The sequence below is a fragment of the Aulostomus chinensis genome, chromosome 17, assembly GCF_037954235.1.
Source record: "Aulostomus chinensis isolate RoL2024-O1b breed Wild chromosome 17, RoL_Achi_v1.0, whole genome shotgun sequence".
NCBI classification, from domain to species: Eukaryota; Metazoa; Chordata; class Actinopteri; order Syngnathiformes; family Aulostomidae; genus Aulostomus; species Aulostomus chinensis.
The window spans coordinates 7,797,552-7,812,500 of NC_141336.1; the positions used below are offsets into that span (position 1 = coordinate 7,797,552).

General features: G+C 37.1%; 1 protein-coding gene across 2 annotated transcripts in view; it reads right to left on the reverse strand.

Moving 5' to 3' along the window:
* Window positions 1–1,953: 1,953 nt before the first annotated feature.
* scfd1 (sec1 family domain containing 1) overlaps window positions 1,954–14,949 on the reverse strand; it is a 43,441-nt gene continuing 30,445 nt past the window's right edge. For both annotated transcript variants that reach the window (XM_086183153.1, XM_086183152.1), the window contains exons 18-25: window positions 12,477–12,539; window positions 9,983–10,058; window positions 6,948–7,001; window positions 5,854–5,906; window positions 5,674–5,707; window positions 4,482–4,547; window positions 2,193–2,261; window positions 1,954–2,111 (exon numbers count right to left, since the gene is read on the reverse strand). In XM_086183153.1, the coding sequence (XP_086039279.1) occupies window positions 2,088–2,111; window positions 2,193–2,261; window positions 4,482–4,547; window positions 5,674–5,707; window positions 5,854–5,906; window positions 6,948–7,001; window positions 9,983–10,058; window positions 12,477–12,539 (439 nt within the window). In that variant the 3' untranslated portion in view covers window positions 1,954–2,087. The remainder of the gene's footprint in view (window positions 2,112–2,192; window positions 2,262–4,481; window positions 4,548–5,673; window positions 5,708–5,853; window positions 5,907–6,947; window positions 7,002–9,982; window positions 10,059–12,476; window positions 12,540–14,949) is intronic.

Consider the following 14,949-nt stretch of genomic DNA (forward strand, 5'->3'; position numbering starts at 1 on the left):
AAACAATAACTAATGATTGTTCAAGATTCCTGCTGTTATTTTTAGTTGGCTGACAGCCAAAGATACTATAAGCATTGTCTCTGTCTCCGTATTTTCATGTGTGGTACCAGCTGTGAGAGGAGTTTAGAAAATTTGTAGTTATTCCCATCAAGAAATAATTCAACTAAACCTCTATAGTGCTGTGTCATATTCAATTGGACTGTTTCATTTTGCTTGAAGATATTTCATTTATCATCCAAGAGGCTTCTTCAGCTCTAAGTCACTTGTGGGGAGCTGCAGGTTTTTATAGCTCTGCAGTGGTGTGACCCTCTGACAAAGTTGATTGTTGCATGTGAGCTCTGGGAGCTCATTTGACCTTACAGTCATTGAGGTCAAATGAGAGTCATTGACAGGGCTAGTATTCATGTGGGTGTTTAGGAGGTCTTTGATCATTATCACATACATCAACTTGGTAAGCTCACTTGTTGTTTTTTTTTGTAGGAAATGTCAAAAATTAGCCTCTCAAAGGATGGTGGATACCAAACAGAAATCTGCATCGAGTGACGTCAAGAAAATTAACCATGAACTCAGGAAGTGGATGACAATTGTCAACAATAAAGCTCAAATGACAACTCATCCATTTCCACATTTTTGCGCTGGATAATTTGACAGAAAGCACAAACTATATTTCAGCTGCTTCAGGCTCCGACATCTAAATCAGAATGCCAGGTGCCAATATCTCCATCACTATGTTGGGCTGTGGCAATAATTGGATGGAAAAATAGTCTGAACCATATACAGGTACAACCCTGGAGGTATTTCATGGTTTTGCAGGGGTACATGAAAAGATTAAGTGATGGGTCACTGTACATCCCTAAAACATCATCATCAGTTATGAAGGTCACATAAATTGATGTCAGTGTGAGAAGTCTCATGATCTAACTCAAGTTTCAAATTCATTTCACTGTCAGCAGATTCCCCAAAAGTGATTGTTCTGCTCAGAATGCAGTGGAAAAAGAATCATGATTGAAGGCAATAACAGGATTAATTTGGCAGCTTTTGTTAGTTATCTAAATATTTAGCCAAGTGTAACTCCAAAAACGATTAATACAAAGTAATAATAATTAACCAGGATAATCTCTGCAGATCTGCCAACTATAGCTGTTGATGATTTATGGTGTTTTACTAGGACTCGTTTCCCAGCCCATTTACCAAACACACACGGGCAGGGGCAGAGATTAAAATGCCTTGATGACATAATCCTCAGATTGATCTCCTTGTTTTGCTGCGGTGGTGTTAGAGGAACATGGCAGCAGCACGGTGGTACCACACAGTGCACGGCTGTTATTAAAGTAATGGATGCTGACTTTGTGTGTGTTTGTGTGTGTCTGTGTGTGTGTGTTGTGTGACACCACGCCATCATCCTGTCCTGAGAAAACTTTCAAGTCAGATGAAAAAGAAGCTAATGAGGCTTAAATCAGGTGGACAGTTGAACATGTTTATGAACACAAACTTGATCAGAGTACATTCTCTGCTTTTAAGAAATCAGTTGAACTCAAAGCTTACAATGTCAAATGTGAAAACTTCAGTAAAAGTTCATAACTTTTTTAAAGGTCATTCTTAGTAAACAAAAGTTTTTTTCACTCCTTATGTCATTGTTTGACAGACAGCTTGAGTGGGGTGTCTTATCTGACAGTTACAGCAGGGGTACTTGTTTGATCCACAGCTGGCGAGGGGTGTCTGTGTTTTATTGAAAGCCACTAAAGGGGTGTGTCTGCATTTAATCAACAAGTGGAAGGATGTGTCAGTGCTTGATTTACAGCTAAATAGAGGTGTCTGTTTGAATGAAAGCAGCTGAATGGGCATGTTTGCATTTGATTGACAGCTGGAGGGATATGTCAGTGTTTGACTGACAGGTTTCTAATGTCGAACACTGTTTCATCAGACAATGTGGCGGCAGCTGAGTTCAGACTGTTCACTGTTTTAAGTTTATTAGTGCTGAGGAACAGAAATGACAATGAGGATATCAACATTGAGAGCATTTACAGTTTATAGAAAACAAGTGGAATGGAGAGAAAGGAGAGGTTCACAGATTATTGGTGTCCACATCACTTCTGCCCTAGTTGAGAGAGCTGCAGAGAGAACAAAGACACATCAGATGAAGAGGAGCTCCTTTCAAGTCTGATTTGACTGACAGCTGTATGTCTCCTCACCTGTTTGATGAACTGACCAGCATTGAAGAGTTCACTGCAGCCGTAAACAATCTTTTTACCCTGTTTGGACTGAACATACGCACACACACACACACACACACACACACACACACACACATTAAAATTGCTAATGTAGAAGTGGAATTTAACAGACTCATTTTTAAATGCTGACCATTGATTAGCTGCAGCTACTTTAAAGTGACAACCAGAATCAGTTAAAGGTGCAAGAGACAACAATTTTCAGAAAACAATAATTTAAAAAAATGAATAAACACAGAACTTTTAGGAAGTTGCAGGATAAAGGTCTACCTGAAACCTGAAAAATATATGGTGGTGAAACATCGGGCCAAATATCGACATGTACATCCTAGCAAGTTTGCTGACAAACAAAGGATCTCTGAGCCAATAGCATAAGCATCTTGATAATTAAGTACTATCTATGTGTCATCACGGACCAAAGGACCACTGGAGAAATGGCTGAAAAAGTGAGGGTTCATTCAGTTATACATCTTAATTGCGGTCTGATCAACAAAGGAGCAAGACAAAGGTCAACATTCATTCAGCACTTCAATAGCAGTCTAGGCTGAAAGATGAAAAGGGGCACTTTTCTGCTGGACAGGGAAGCTTATATGTACTAACCATAGCATTTGCACAAGTTAGCAACTTTAACCTCAGACAGGTTCATGTTGTCACTGTTAGCGTGTGACAAGATCACAAAATATTTTGTGATGAGACGACTAGATGCAATGCCTGTCTCATTTCTGCTATCCCCTTGAACTATTCCACATTTTGTCACGTTATGACCCCAAACAAATATGTTAATGTAATACTGAGTTAAAGACCAACACAAAGTGACACACAATGGTTAAGTACAAAGAAAATTATATATGACTTTAAATTGTCTTTACAAATAAAGGGGAGGGTGTGTTCAGAGTGATGTGCAGTGTTAGTTTTCTGCCTCACAAAGCGTTTTGCATTTAGGCCAAAAGGTTCAATTTTGGTCTCATTTGAACAGAGCAACTTTTTCCACATTTGCTGTGTTCCCCACATGGCTTCTGGCAAACTGCAAGTGGGACTTCTTATGGTTTTCTTTTAACCATCGCTTTCTTCTTCCCACTCTTCCATAAAGGCCAGACTTGTGCAGTGCACAACCAACAGTTGTCCTGTGGACAGATTCCCCCACCTGAGCTGTGGATCTTTGAAGTTCGTACAGAGTTACCATGGGCCTCTTGGCTGCATCTCTGATCAGCGCTCTCCTTGTACGGCCTGTACGTTTAGAAGGACTGAACAGTGCAGTGAGATGTTCAAATCTTGGGAAATCTTTTTATAGCCTAACCCTGCTTTAAACTTTTCTACAACTTTATCCCTGACCTGTCTGGTGTGTTCTTTGGACTTCATGATATTGTTTGCTCACAAATATTCTCTAAACAAACCTCTGAGGCCATCATAGAACAGCTCTATCTGTACTGAGATTAGATCACACACAGGTGAACTCATTTAGTCATTTGGTCAACATTTGATAATTCAGCAATCATCAGGCAACTTCTGAGGGCAATTGGCTGTACTTCGAGAAAGGAGAGCTGAATACTTTTGCACACTGCACTTTCTACTTATTTATTTGTAGAAAAAATTAAAACCCATTTATAATTTCCTTGGTATTTGACAACTGTGTGCCACTTTGTGTTCGTCTTTTTCATAAATTTCCAATAAAATATATTTATGTTTGTGGTTATAACATGACAAAATGCAGAAAGGTTCAAGGGGTATGAATACTTTTGCAAGCCACTGTTTGTGGTTAGCTGTGTCACCACATACAGTGACCTGGCAACAAGCAGGATAGATTAGTTCACCAAGAGTGAGTGCAACAGCTAATACCAGGAATTACAAATGTTGTCCATTGTATCTTTTAAGCTGAGGAGCTGCTGCCTGTTGTGTCTTGCTTTTTGCTGAGAAAAAATAGTGATTAGTTTTAGTAAGACTCATTAGCCTTGTGGCTGACAGAATCACCCACCATACTACCATAACAGAACCAGTAATCAAATGCTGTCTTTTGTTATGCTCAGACCAATCATGAAGGAGATCCAGCCAAGAACCAAGTCAATGTACAGAAGCAAATTTGTGCAAGTTGGAAAATGAATGGGATGCTGTGTTAAACAGGCTGTAGCATATTGTATCAGAGTCATGTAAGACCTGCTTCTGTTCCGTTCTACTGGCATTGGAATCTTAAAAACTTTATGTACAAAACTGATCATAAAGTTAGTCTTATTCATAATAGGAGAGTCACAGTACCTTGCCATAGTCCACCAGATTCTGGTACTCAATGTAGTTTCCTCCTCCCACCACAAACACAATGGCCTACAATATTACCCAGACACATCAGTAACACAGGTTATGTTTACATGGATGTCAATAGTCAGATACCAAACCATTGAAGGAAATTGAGAAATGTTGTTTCTGCTGAACATAGGCTTGACAGGTCATCTATAGAGTTAGTGTATAAAATTAATTCTGGGTAATTTGCATGAATATCATTATGAGCTAGTTGTCAGGAGAAATGAAGAATATCAATAATCGTCAATAAAATTCTCAGATGTTTAGCTTTATGTGATACATGTGTATATGTGTCTACACACACACATATATACGAATACATATATAGGTATACATGCATGTATACACACACATGCACATATACACATGCATATACATGCACATATACACATGCATATATACACATGCACATATACATGCATATATACACATGCATATATACATGCACATATACACATGCACATATACACATGCACATATACACATGCATATATACACATGCACATATACACATGCATATATACACGCATATATACACGCGCACATATACACATGCATATATACACGCATATATACACGCACATGCATATATACACATGCATGCATATATACACATGCATGCATATATACACATGCATGCATATATACACATGCATATATACACATACATGCATATATACACATGCATATATACACATACATGCATATATACACATACATGCATATATACACATACATGCATATATACACATACATGCATATATACACATGCATGCATATATACACATACATGCATATATACACATGCATATATACACATACATGCATATATACACATGTGTAGATCAACATGAGGCTTGAGGGGGTCTCAAAAAAATCTTTATTTCAATATCTTTTGAAAATCCAGAGTTAGAGATGAAGGGCATTGTGGAAAAGGGAAAGAGCTTGCTCCCGAGCATGACAACAGGAAAATTTTGGAATATCCTATGAAAAACTAATGAAAACAACCTAATGGAAATGTTGTCTCAAGTAGAATGAGGTCAATAATCAGATCCTGTAAAATAAAATGTGATTTGGCTGAAAACAACAAACAGAATTGAAAAAAAAATAACTTTCATGGAAACAAAAATGAATCAATCAATTAACTGACCTCCTGAAATGGGTTCTTGTTCCTGGGAATGGAGCTGAAGAGAAAAAGACGAAGAGTGAAGATAATGACACACGAGAGCTTTCAAAGTTTGCACTTTGAACACACTGACATCACTCTGACATACACTCCTTCAAAGTGAAACTCTGAAAACAGGATGTTGTATTAAATGGAATGTTGTACCTCTCACTGCCTCGCAGCATCTTGGGGTCAAAGTATCGATAGTCATCTGTTTCCTGGAGATCACACAGACACACATCTGTCAGCAGATTTATGATGCTTTGGACATCGATTCAGAAGTTGGTACTTTACCAGTTATTGATGACAATAAATAGAGATGTATTACTTTAAAGGCCCACGACGCCAAATTTGTATATATGCAGTTTCTATATTTTTACTAATTAACTGATTTGACTGTTTTTCATGTAATCGATAAAGTGCAACAGGCAATTGGATTTTATCACATGTAATAAACTATAAACAGACCTAATTATTTTTGAAAAATGTCTAATTACAAAAATTACATTGTAAAAGATTCTTTAATTCAATTTAATTATACAACAATATCACAACTTAAGTGAAAAAAACAGACAGTCAATTCATTTTAATTTTGACACAGAGATTAGTCAAGAGTCTCTTTACTTGCTCAAAGACTCATGTTACTCATGTTCCCTAAGTACGGTACTTGGAGCTACCATCAGGAACAATAGGGAATTACTGCCCGCTGCCGCTGCCCGCCACACCCCAGGGTGAAGGTAAAATCCTTGTATAAGACGCACCGGAGTATAAGCCGCGGGGCATGAAGCGTCGAAAAAAAGTCGCGGCTTATAGTCAAGAATTTACGGTAAATGCTTGTTTAAATCATATTCACCCATAATTAAAATGTTAATTTACAATAGCTGTTTCTTTGCATTTTATCATTGCTTAATGTTTGTATAATCAATGTAAGTGTTTAATTAACGTAACAATTCTATAAAACTCGGTGGGGACCAGGTGAGGGGGACACCTTAAAATATTTCCAGTAACATGGGGGGGGGGTTGAGTAAAAAGCAGTATTTTTCAATTGTTTGATTAAGTCTACAGGCCAGTTGCGAGTTACAGAGCTGCCTGCTGACAACAGAAAGTAAGTCTTTGACAAACATCAATGTGTTGTCTGTGATATACAAAAACATGATGTGTTCTCCAGCAACTCCTCTTGAAAAGATTAGTTTGCTCTGCACTGATGCAATTTAAAACATTCAGAGTAAATTATTTCATCTTACAGCTACAACACTTACAGGATGTGATTTCATCTCCATCAGGTTGTCCAGGATCCGAGTGACAGGAAGGTTCTAGAAGAAAAATTAAGTTACTTCATTTTTGAGACAATAGTGTAAAATAGGAATGATTTATAAACCAAAATATAAGTTAGCATTGTTGAGCATCCAATTCCCTCATATCAAAGTGTTTGGTTAAATGCTTGAAATAAGGTCTGAGATTAACACCAACTGAGGAAAACATTTTGTTCTACAGTATAAAAAAACAAAACTAAATGTCACTCATGAAATTCATGTCTTAAATTGGAAAGTTGCCAACAGGTTTCTAACAATGACTGTGGAAGCTGTCAGATACATTGAAAATCATCACGCCAAGCACAGAAGAAATGCAAACTATGTTGTAGTGATAGTGAAATGTAGTTTAGTGTAGTTCCTTCATAGCCCAGCATTAGCTTTGTTCTTCTAATGACTGGATTTACTCTTCAAAAGAACCCAGAAGTAATGTTCATTAGTGAAGATGATCTTGCTGACAGAATGTGCACGTCCCCATCTTTGTTCACAACAATTTAACAATCCCATAGGCTTCTGGTTGAACCCATGGCGATTGCTTGAACCCTGTGTGCCTACAAAAATACCTCATCCCTGTGGTGGTCTATCATGTAACTCTTTGCAGTTGATGGGCTGACAGTTAAGGTAATAGATCACTTATTTAAGTGCAAAAATGCTTAATATTCTATTATTCATAAATGATCATGAATTCAATACATTTTAACTTAATGAATAATCATTGCAATACTATTTAAATACTATCTAAATGTCTAATCATGGTTTATATCAAAAATCAAATTAAACATTGTGATAATTTTTTTCACTAGTATTAAATAATATTTTAATCATTTGTTTGTCAGGCTGCATGTCACTTTCAGCATGCAGCAGAACAAACACTCAGAGGGCTTTAAAGACTGTGCTCCCCAGATTTTACAAGAATGTGGACATTAAAACAACGAAGGGCAGAACACTAGACCAGGTCTACACCAGCATTTCAGGAGCCTGCAAAGCCCCCCCCCCCCCCCCCCCCACCTCAGACACTCAGACCATATTTCCCTGCTCCTGACACCAGTTTACAAGCCCATCATTTGCAGGTCTAAGCCACAGTAGCTGTGCTGGACAGAGCTCCCTGGAAAAAGTTTGAACAATTATCCCTTACTAACCAAAATCATTCTTGGAAACTCTAATCACTGCAATCCTGGAAAATCCCCGAAAGGCTTTGAACAATATATCTCATGCTCTACCCACCTGGGAAAGACACTGGACAGATGCAATGGTTCTGTTCCTTACACCTATACAGAGCTGCTGTCCTTCCCCCCTAGGCTCAGCTGATCACCTCACCATCCTGCTTGCTCCTGTTTACACCCCAGTTACCAGGAAAAATAAGAAGGTGACCAAGACCATCAGGCAGTGGACCAGTGAGAGCATAGCCATTCTCCAGGGATGTTTCGAGTCCGCCAACTGGAGCAACCTCCTTTTCTCTTCTGATGACCTCAACGAACAAGTTGAAATGGTCTCATCATTCATCAACTTCTGTGAGGAAAATGTTATACCCTCCAAGACTGTCACCATCTTTCCTAACAACAAACCCTGGGTCATCAAGGAACTAAAGACCGTCATTAATAAGAAGAAATAGATCTTCTCTAGGACAGAGATGGAGAAGAAAGAGGTCAAGAGGGTCATTAAGATTGACAAGCTGAATTAAAAGAACAAAGTAGCAGAAAGGTTTTCTCAGGGAAACCTCCGTTCAGCTTAGCCTTAGGGGAAAGGCGGCTGTAAACTAACCCACGAACAGCAGCCCTGTAAATATCCCCAGCAGCACCCCAGCTTATCTCCCCAATGACCTTCATTCCTTCTTCTCCAGATTTGAGACCAACAACTCTACCCACTTAACAGACATCAGGTTGAACCTCAAACCTGGCAACCCCCCCATCACTCTCCTCACCATGGACGTAGTAAGGGCCTTTAAGAGGTGTAAGGCAAACAGCACACCTGATGCTGACAACGTCAGGGGGTGTTTCCAAGAACCTCTTTCTGACCTCCATCAGCACTGGAATCATCTCCAAGTGTCCACTATCATCCCAATTCAAAAGAGGAGCCACCCAATGACCTTGAATGATCTTCACCCAGTGGCATTCATTCAAGGTACAATTTCAAGGTTTCCTGAGCTATCACAACTGCTGCCAGTGCAAAGATGTCACAGAGTGAAGATCAACAAGTCATCAGGTAGTCAAGGCAAATCATTGTCTTTCACTGTAATGGCCTGAATAAACTCACAAACTTGACCTTTTTTATTGTTCAACTGCTGACACAGACGAATGCCTTACAATTCTGAGATTAGGGAATTTTTTGAATTAAGGTTGCAGCATGTCTGAACAGACCCCTCCCAACATTCCCTCTGTGGGAGGTCATGGTAGATTCAAATAGGATTAAAATTACAGATCAAAGTTCTCCAAGCATTACTGCAGAAGTCTCCCAAAGAAGCAATTTAGGTGTTGGGGCAAATTAGAAAAGAGACATACGTTTTGATGGAGGAAAAGTCAGTCATTCGTGTGTTTGTTTTAAAATGTCCACATTTCAATAAATTCATGTGTCTTTTACTAACTAACTAGCTAGAAAGATAGCTATCTAACAATAGTCAGTTCATTGCTTTTTTTCATTACCTGCTTTTCTTCTATTACTCTTCATCTTATATGATAAAAAGTGAAATATTTTATAGCCCCAAAAGGCCTCAGTCTTCTGAAACTTTGTCACCACATAAATTCAAAATTACTTTATATGAGGAAGTGGTAATTGTTCAGATTGTTCTGTAACTTGTGGTTCTGTTTTGCACATCTGAAAATGAAGTGTATTTAAAAGAATGTTCCTCTACATGTTACAATATTTGTGACTAGATTGGTGAAAAAGAGGCAGTGAAAATGAAAAGGAACCTGAAGAGTGTATCATTATATAAATGGCTTTTACAAGTTTTGAGAGGACATCACAGCTTATTCTCCAGTTTGACTCACATGTTGTTTGAGCACCAGGTTTTTGACTCCCTCCATGACGAACTGGGAGCCGCTATTCATCACTCGGGAAAACAGCCTGGTGGGGGGGGGGGGGGGGGGGGGGTTAGGCTGGTACGCTGAATAGATCCCAACAGTAAGATAAGATAGACTTCACTGATCTCAAATCAGTACTTCACTTGTTACAGAGTTATGCTCAAGAGAGGTAGACAAGAGTGAGAGGTGGTAGGTGAGTGGCAGACATAATGCAAAAAAAAGAAAAAAATAGACAATATAAATATATACAACAAAAAGGAAATATATAGAGCAATAAAATCGTTAAAAAAAAACTATGCACAGTACATACAAATGAGTGGATATATACAAACAAGTAAATAACTCTGGATATTGCACATTATTATCAGGATTAGGAATTGCACAAGAAAAGTGACCAGGTTACCAGTGTTACTTACAATCCTTTTACCTCTGGTATCACTCTCACAACCATAGCAATAGCTACGGTAGTACAGTGTCAGTATTATGAGTTGCAACTGAGCTCCACATGTTCAGTTTTTTTACTAAAATATGTATTGAGCAGTCAAACAATGACACGTTAATTACTGTCTTGCCTTCATGTCATCTGAAAATACATTATACTGATTTGAATTCTCCTAAAGGGGCAAGTTGCATAAATTGCAGGTTACTAAATGAGATTACCTGGATAAGGAAGGAATGTGAGTTATAAAAAGACATGACCTTTACAAAAAAGGCGGTCTTCACATTAGCATTAGTGCTCTTTATTTATTGTGTGTGGGATATCATAAATTAACAATTGCACTGTTGCTGCCAATAACAAAAGTATTCCAGTAAGCACACATACAAAACCCAAAACCAGTGAAGTTGGCACGTTTTGTAAATCGTAAATAAAAACAGAATACAATGATTTGCAAATCCCTTTCAACCTATATTCAACTGAATACACAGCAAAGACAAGATACTTAAAATTCGAACTGGTAAACTGTTATTTTTTGCAAATATTAGCTCATTTGGAATTTGATGCCAGCAACATGTTTCAAAAAAGACTGAGAAAGTTGAGGAATGCTCATCAGACACTTATTTGGAACATTCCACAGGTGAACAGGCTACCGTAATTGGGAACAGGTGGGTGCCATGATTGGGTAAAAAGCAGCTTCCCTGAAATGCTCAGTCATTCACAAACAAGGATGGGGTGAGGGTCACCACTTTGTGAACAAATGCATGAGAAAATTGTCGAACAGTTTAAGAACAACATTTCTCAACGAGCTATTGCAAGGAATTTAGGGATTTCATCATCTACAGTCCGTAACATCATCAAAAGATTCAGAGAATCTGGAGAAATTACTGCACGTAAGTGGCAAGGCCGAAAACCAACATTGAATGCCCGTGATCTTCGATCCCTCAGGCGGTACTGCATCAAAAACCGGTATCACTGTGTAAAGGATATCACCACATGGGCTCAGGAACACTTCAGAAAACCACTGTCAGTAACTACAGTTCGTCGCTACATCTGTAAGAAGTTAAAACTCTACGATGCAAAGCGAAAGCCATTTATCAACAACACCCAGAAACACCACCGGCTTCGCTGGGCCCGAGCTCATCTAAGATCAACTGATGCAAAGTGGAAAAGTGTTCTGTGGTCTGACGAGTCCACATTTGAAATTGTTTTTGGAAAATGTGGTCGTCGTGTCCTCCGGACCAAAGAGGAAAAGAACCATCCGGACTATTACAGGCGCAAAGTTCAAAAGCCAGCATCTGTGATGGTATGGAGGTGTATTAGTGCCCAAGGCATGTGTAACTTACACATCTGTGAAGGCACCATTAATGCTGAAAGGTACATACAGGTTTTGGAGCAACATATGTTGCCATCCAAGCAACGTCTTTTTCATGGACGCCCCTGCTGATTTCAGCAAGACAATGCCAAGCCACATTCTTCACGTGTTACAACAACGTGGCTTCATAGGAAAAGAGTGCGGGTACTAGACTGGCCTGCCTGTAGTCAAGACGTGTCCCCCATTGAAAATGTGTGGTGTATTATGAAGCGTAAAATACAACAACAGAGACCCGGGACTGTTGAACAACTTAAGCTGTACATCAAGCAAGAATGGGAAAGAATTCCACCCGAAAAGCTTCAAAAATTGGTCTCCTCAGTTCCCAAACATTTACTGAGTGTTGTTAAAAGGAAAGGCGATGTAACACAGTGGTAAAAATGCCCCTGTGCCAACTTTTCTGCAATGTGTTGCTGCCATTAAATTCTAAGTTGATGATTATTTGCAAAAGAAAATAAAAGTTTCTCAGTTCGAACATGATATATCTTGTCTTTGCAGTGTATTCTATTGAATATATGTTGAAAAGGATTTGCAAATCATTGTATTCTGTTTTTATTTACAATTTACACATCGTGCCAACTTCACTGGTATTGGGTTTTGTACTTCTAATTACCACAAAAACATAAAAATATTGATCATGTAAATGAATTTACCCCATGGGTTTCACTCCACTGTTGCTGTAATTGGCTGGGGTGGTGGCCATCTTGGTGAATGCCCTGGAAAGAATGATAGGCCAAACCAATGATTCAACAACACACTCAACATGACTGAGTGTTCATCTGCTCAATAAGGTTTGTCAGACCTAAGTCAGTTTAAAATATATAAAACATACACCCATATATACACACATATATATACACACATATATGCATATATACATACTGTATGTGTATGAATATACATACACAGACCCATATACACATACGTGCACATATATACACACGTATACATATACACATCCACGTATACGTACATGTATACATCCACGTATACGTACATGTATACATCCACGTACATGTATACATCCACGTATACATCCACGTATACATACATATACGTATATAGATACATATATACGTACATACGTACATATATACGTACATACATACATACGTACATACGTACGTATATACGTACGTACATACGTATATACGTACGTACATACATACGTACATATATACGTATATACGTACATATATACGTACATGTATACGTACATACGTACATATATACGTACATATATACGTATATACGTACATATGTACGTATATACGTACATATGTACATATATACGTACATATATACGTATATACGTACATATGTACGTATATACGTACATATGTACATATATACGTACATATATACGTACATATATACGTATATACGTACATATATACATATATACGTACATAGGTATATACGTACATAGATACATATATACGTACATACATATATACGTACATAGATACATATATACGTACATACGTATATACATACATATATACATATATACGTACATACGTATATACGTACATACGTATATACGTACATATATACATATATACGTACATACGTATATACGTACATAGATACATATATACGTACATAGATACATATATACGTATATACGTACATACGTATATACGTACATACGTATATACGTACATACGTATATACGTACATAGATACGTATATACGTACATAGATACGTATATACGTACATACGTATATACGTACATACGTATATACGTACATACGTACATACGTATATACGTACATACGTATATACGTATATACGTACATACGTATATACGTACATAGATACATAGATACGTACATAGATACGTATATACGTATCTATATATAGATATATAGATACATATATAGATATATCGATACATATATACGTGTATACGTATATAGATACATCTATACGTATATACGTATATACGTATGTACGTATATAGATACATCTATACGTATATAGATACATCTATACGTATATAGATACATCTATACATATATACGTATATAGATACATCTATACATATATACGTATATAGATACATCTATACATATATACGTATATAGATACATCTATACATATATACGTATATAGATACATCTATACATATATACGTATATAGATACATCTATACATATATACGTATATAGATACATCTATACATATATACGTATATAGATACATACATACATATATACGTATATAGATACATACATACATATATACGTATATAGATACATACATACATATATACGTATATAGATACATACATACATATATACGTACATACGTATATAGATACATATATACGTACATACGTATATAGATACATACATACATATACATATATACGTATATAGATACATACATACATATACGTATATACGTATATAGATACATATATACATATACGTATATACGTATATAGATACATATACGTATAGACGTATATAGATACATATATACATATACGTCTATATGTATATAGATACATATATACATAAGTATATATGTATATAGATACATATATACATATACGTATATGCATATATAGATATATAGATACATATATACGTATATAGATACATATATACGTATATACGTATATGATACATATATACGTATATAGATACATACAGTATCTCACAAAAGTGAGTACACCCCTCACATTTCTGCAAATATTTAATTATATCTTTTCATGGGACAACACTGAAGAAATGACACTTCGATACAATGTAAAGTAGTCAGTGTACAGTTTGTATAACAGTGTAAATTTACTGTCCCCTCAAAATAACTCCACACACAATCATTAATGTCTAAACCCCTGGTAACAAAAGTGAGTACACCCCAAAGTGAAAATGTCCAAATTGGGCCCAATTAGCCATTTTCCCTCCCCCATGTCATGTGACTCATTTGTGTTCCAAGGTCTCAGGTGTGAAGGGGGAGCAGGTGTGTTAAATTTGGTGTTCTCGTTCTCACACGCTCTCATACTGGTCACTGGAATTTCAACATGGCACCTCATGGCAAGGAACTCTCTGAGGATCTGAAAAAAAGAATTGTTGCTCTACATAAAGATGGCCTAGGCTATAAGAAGATTGTCA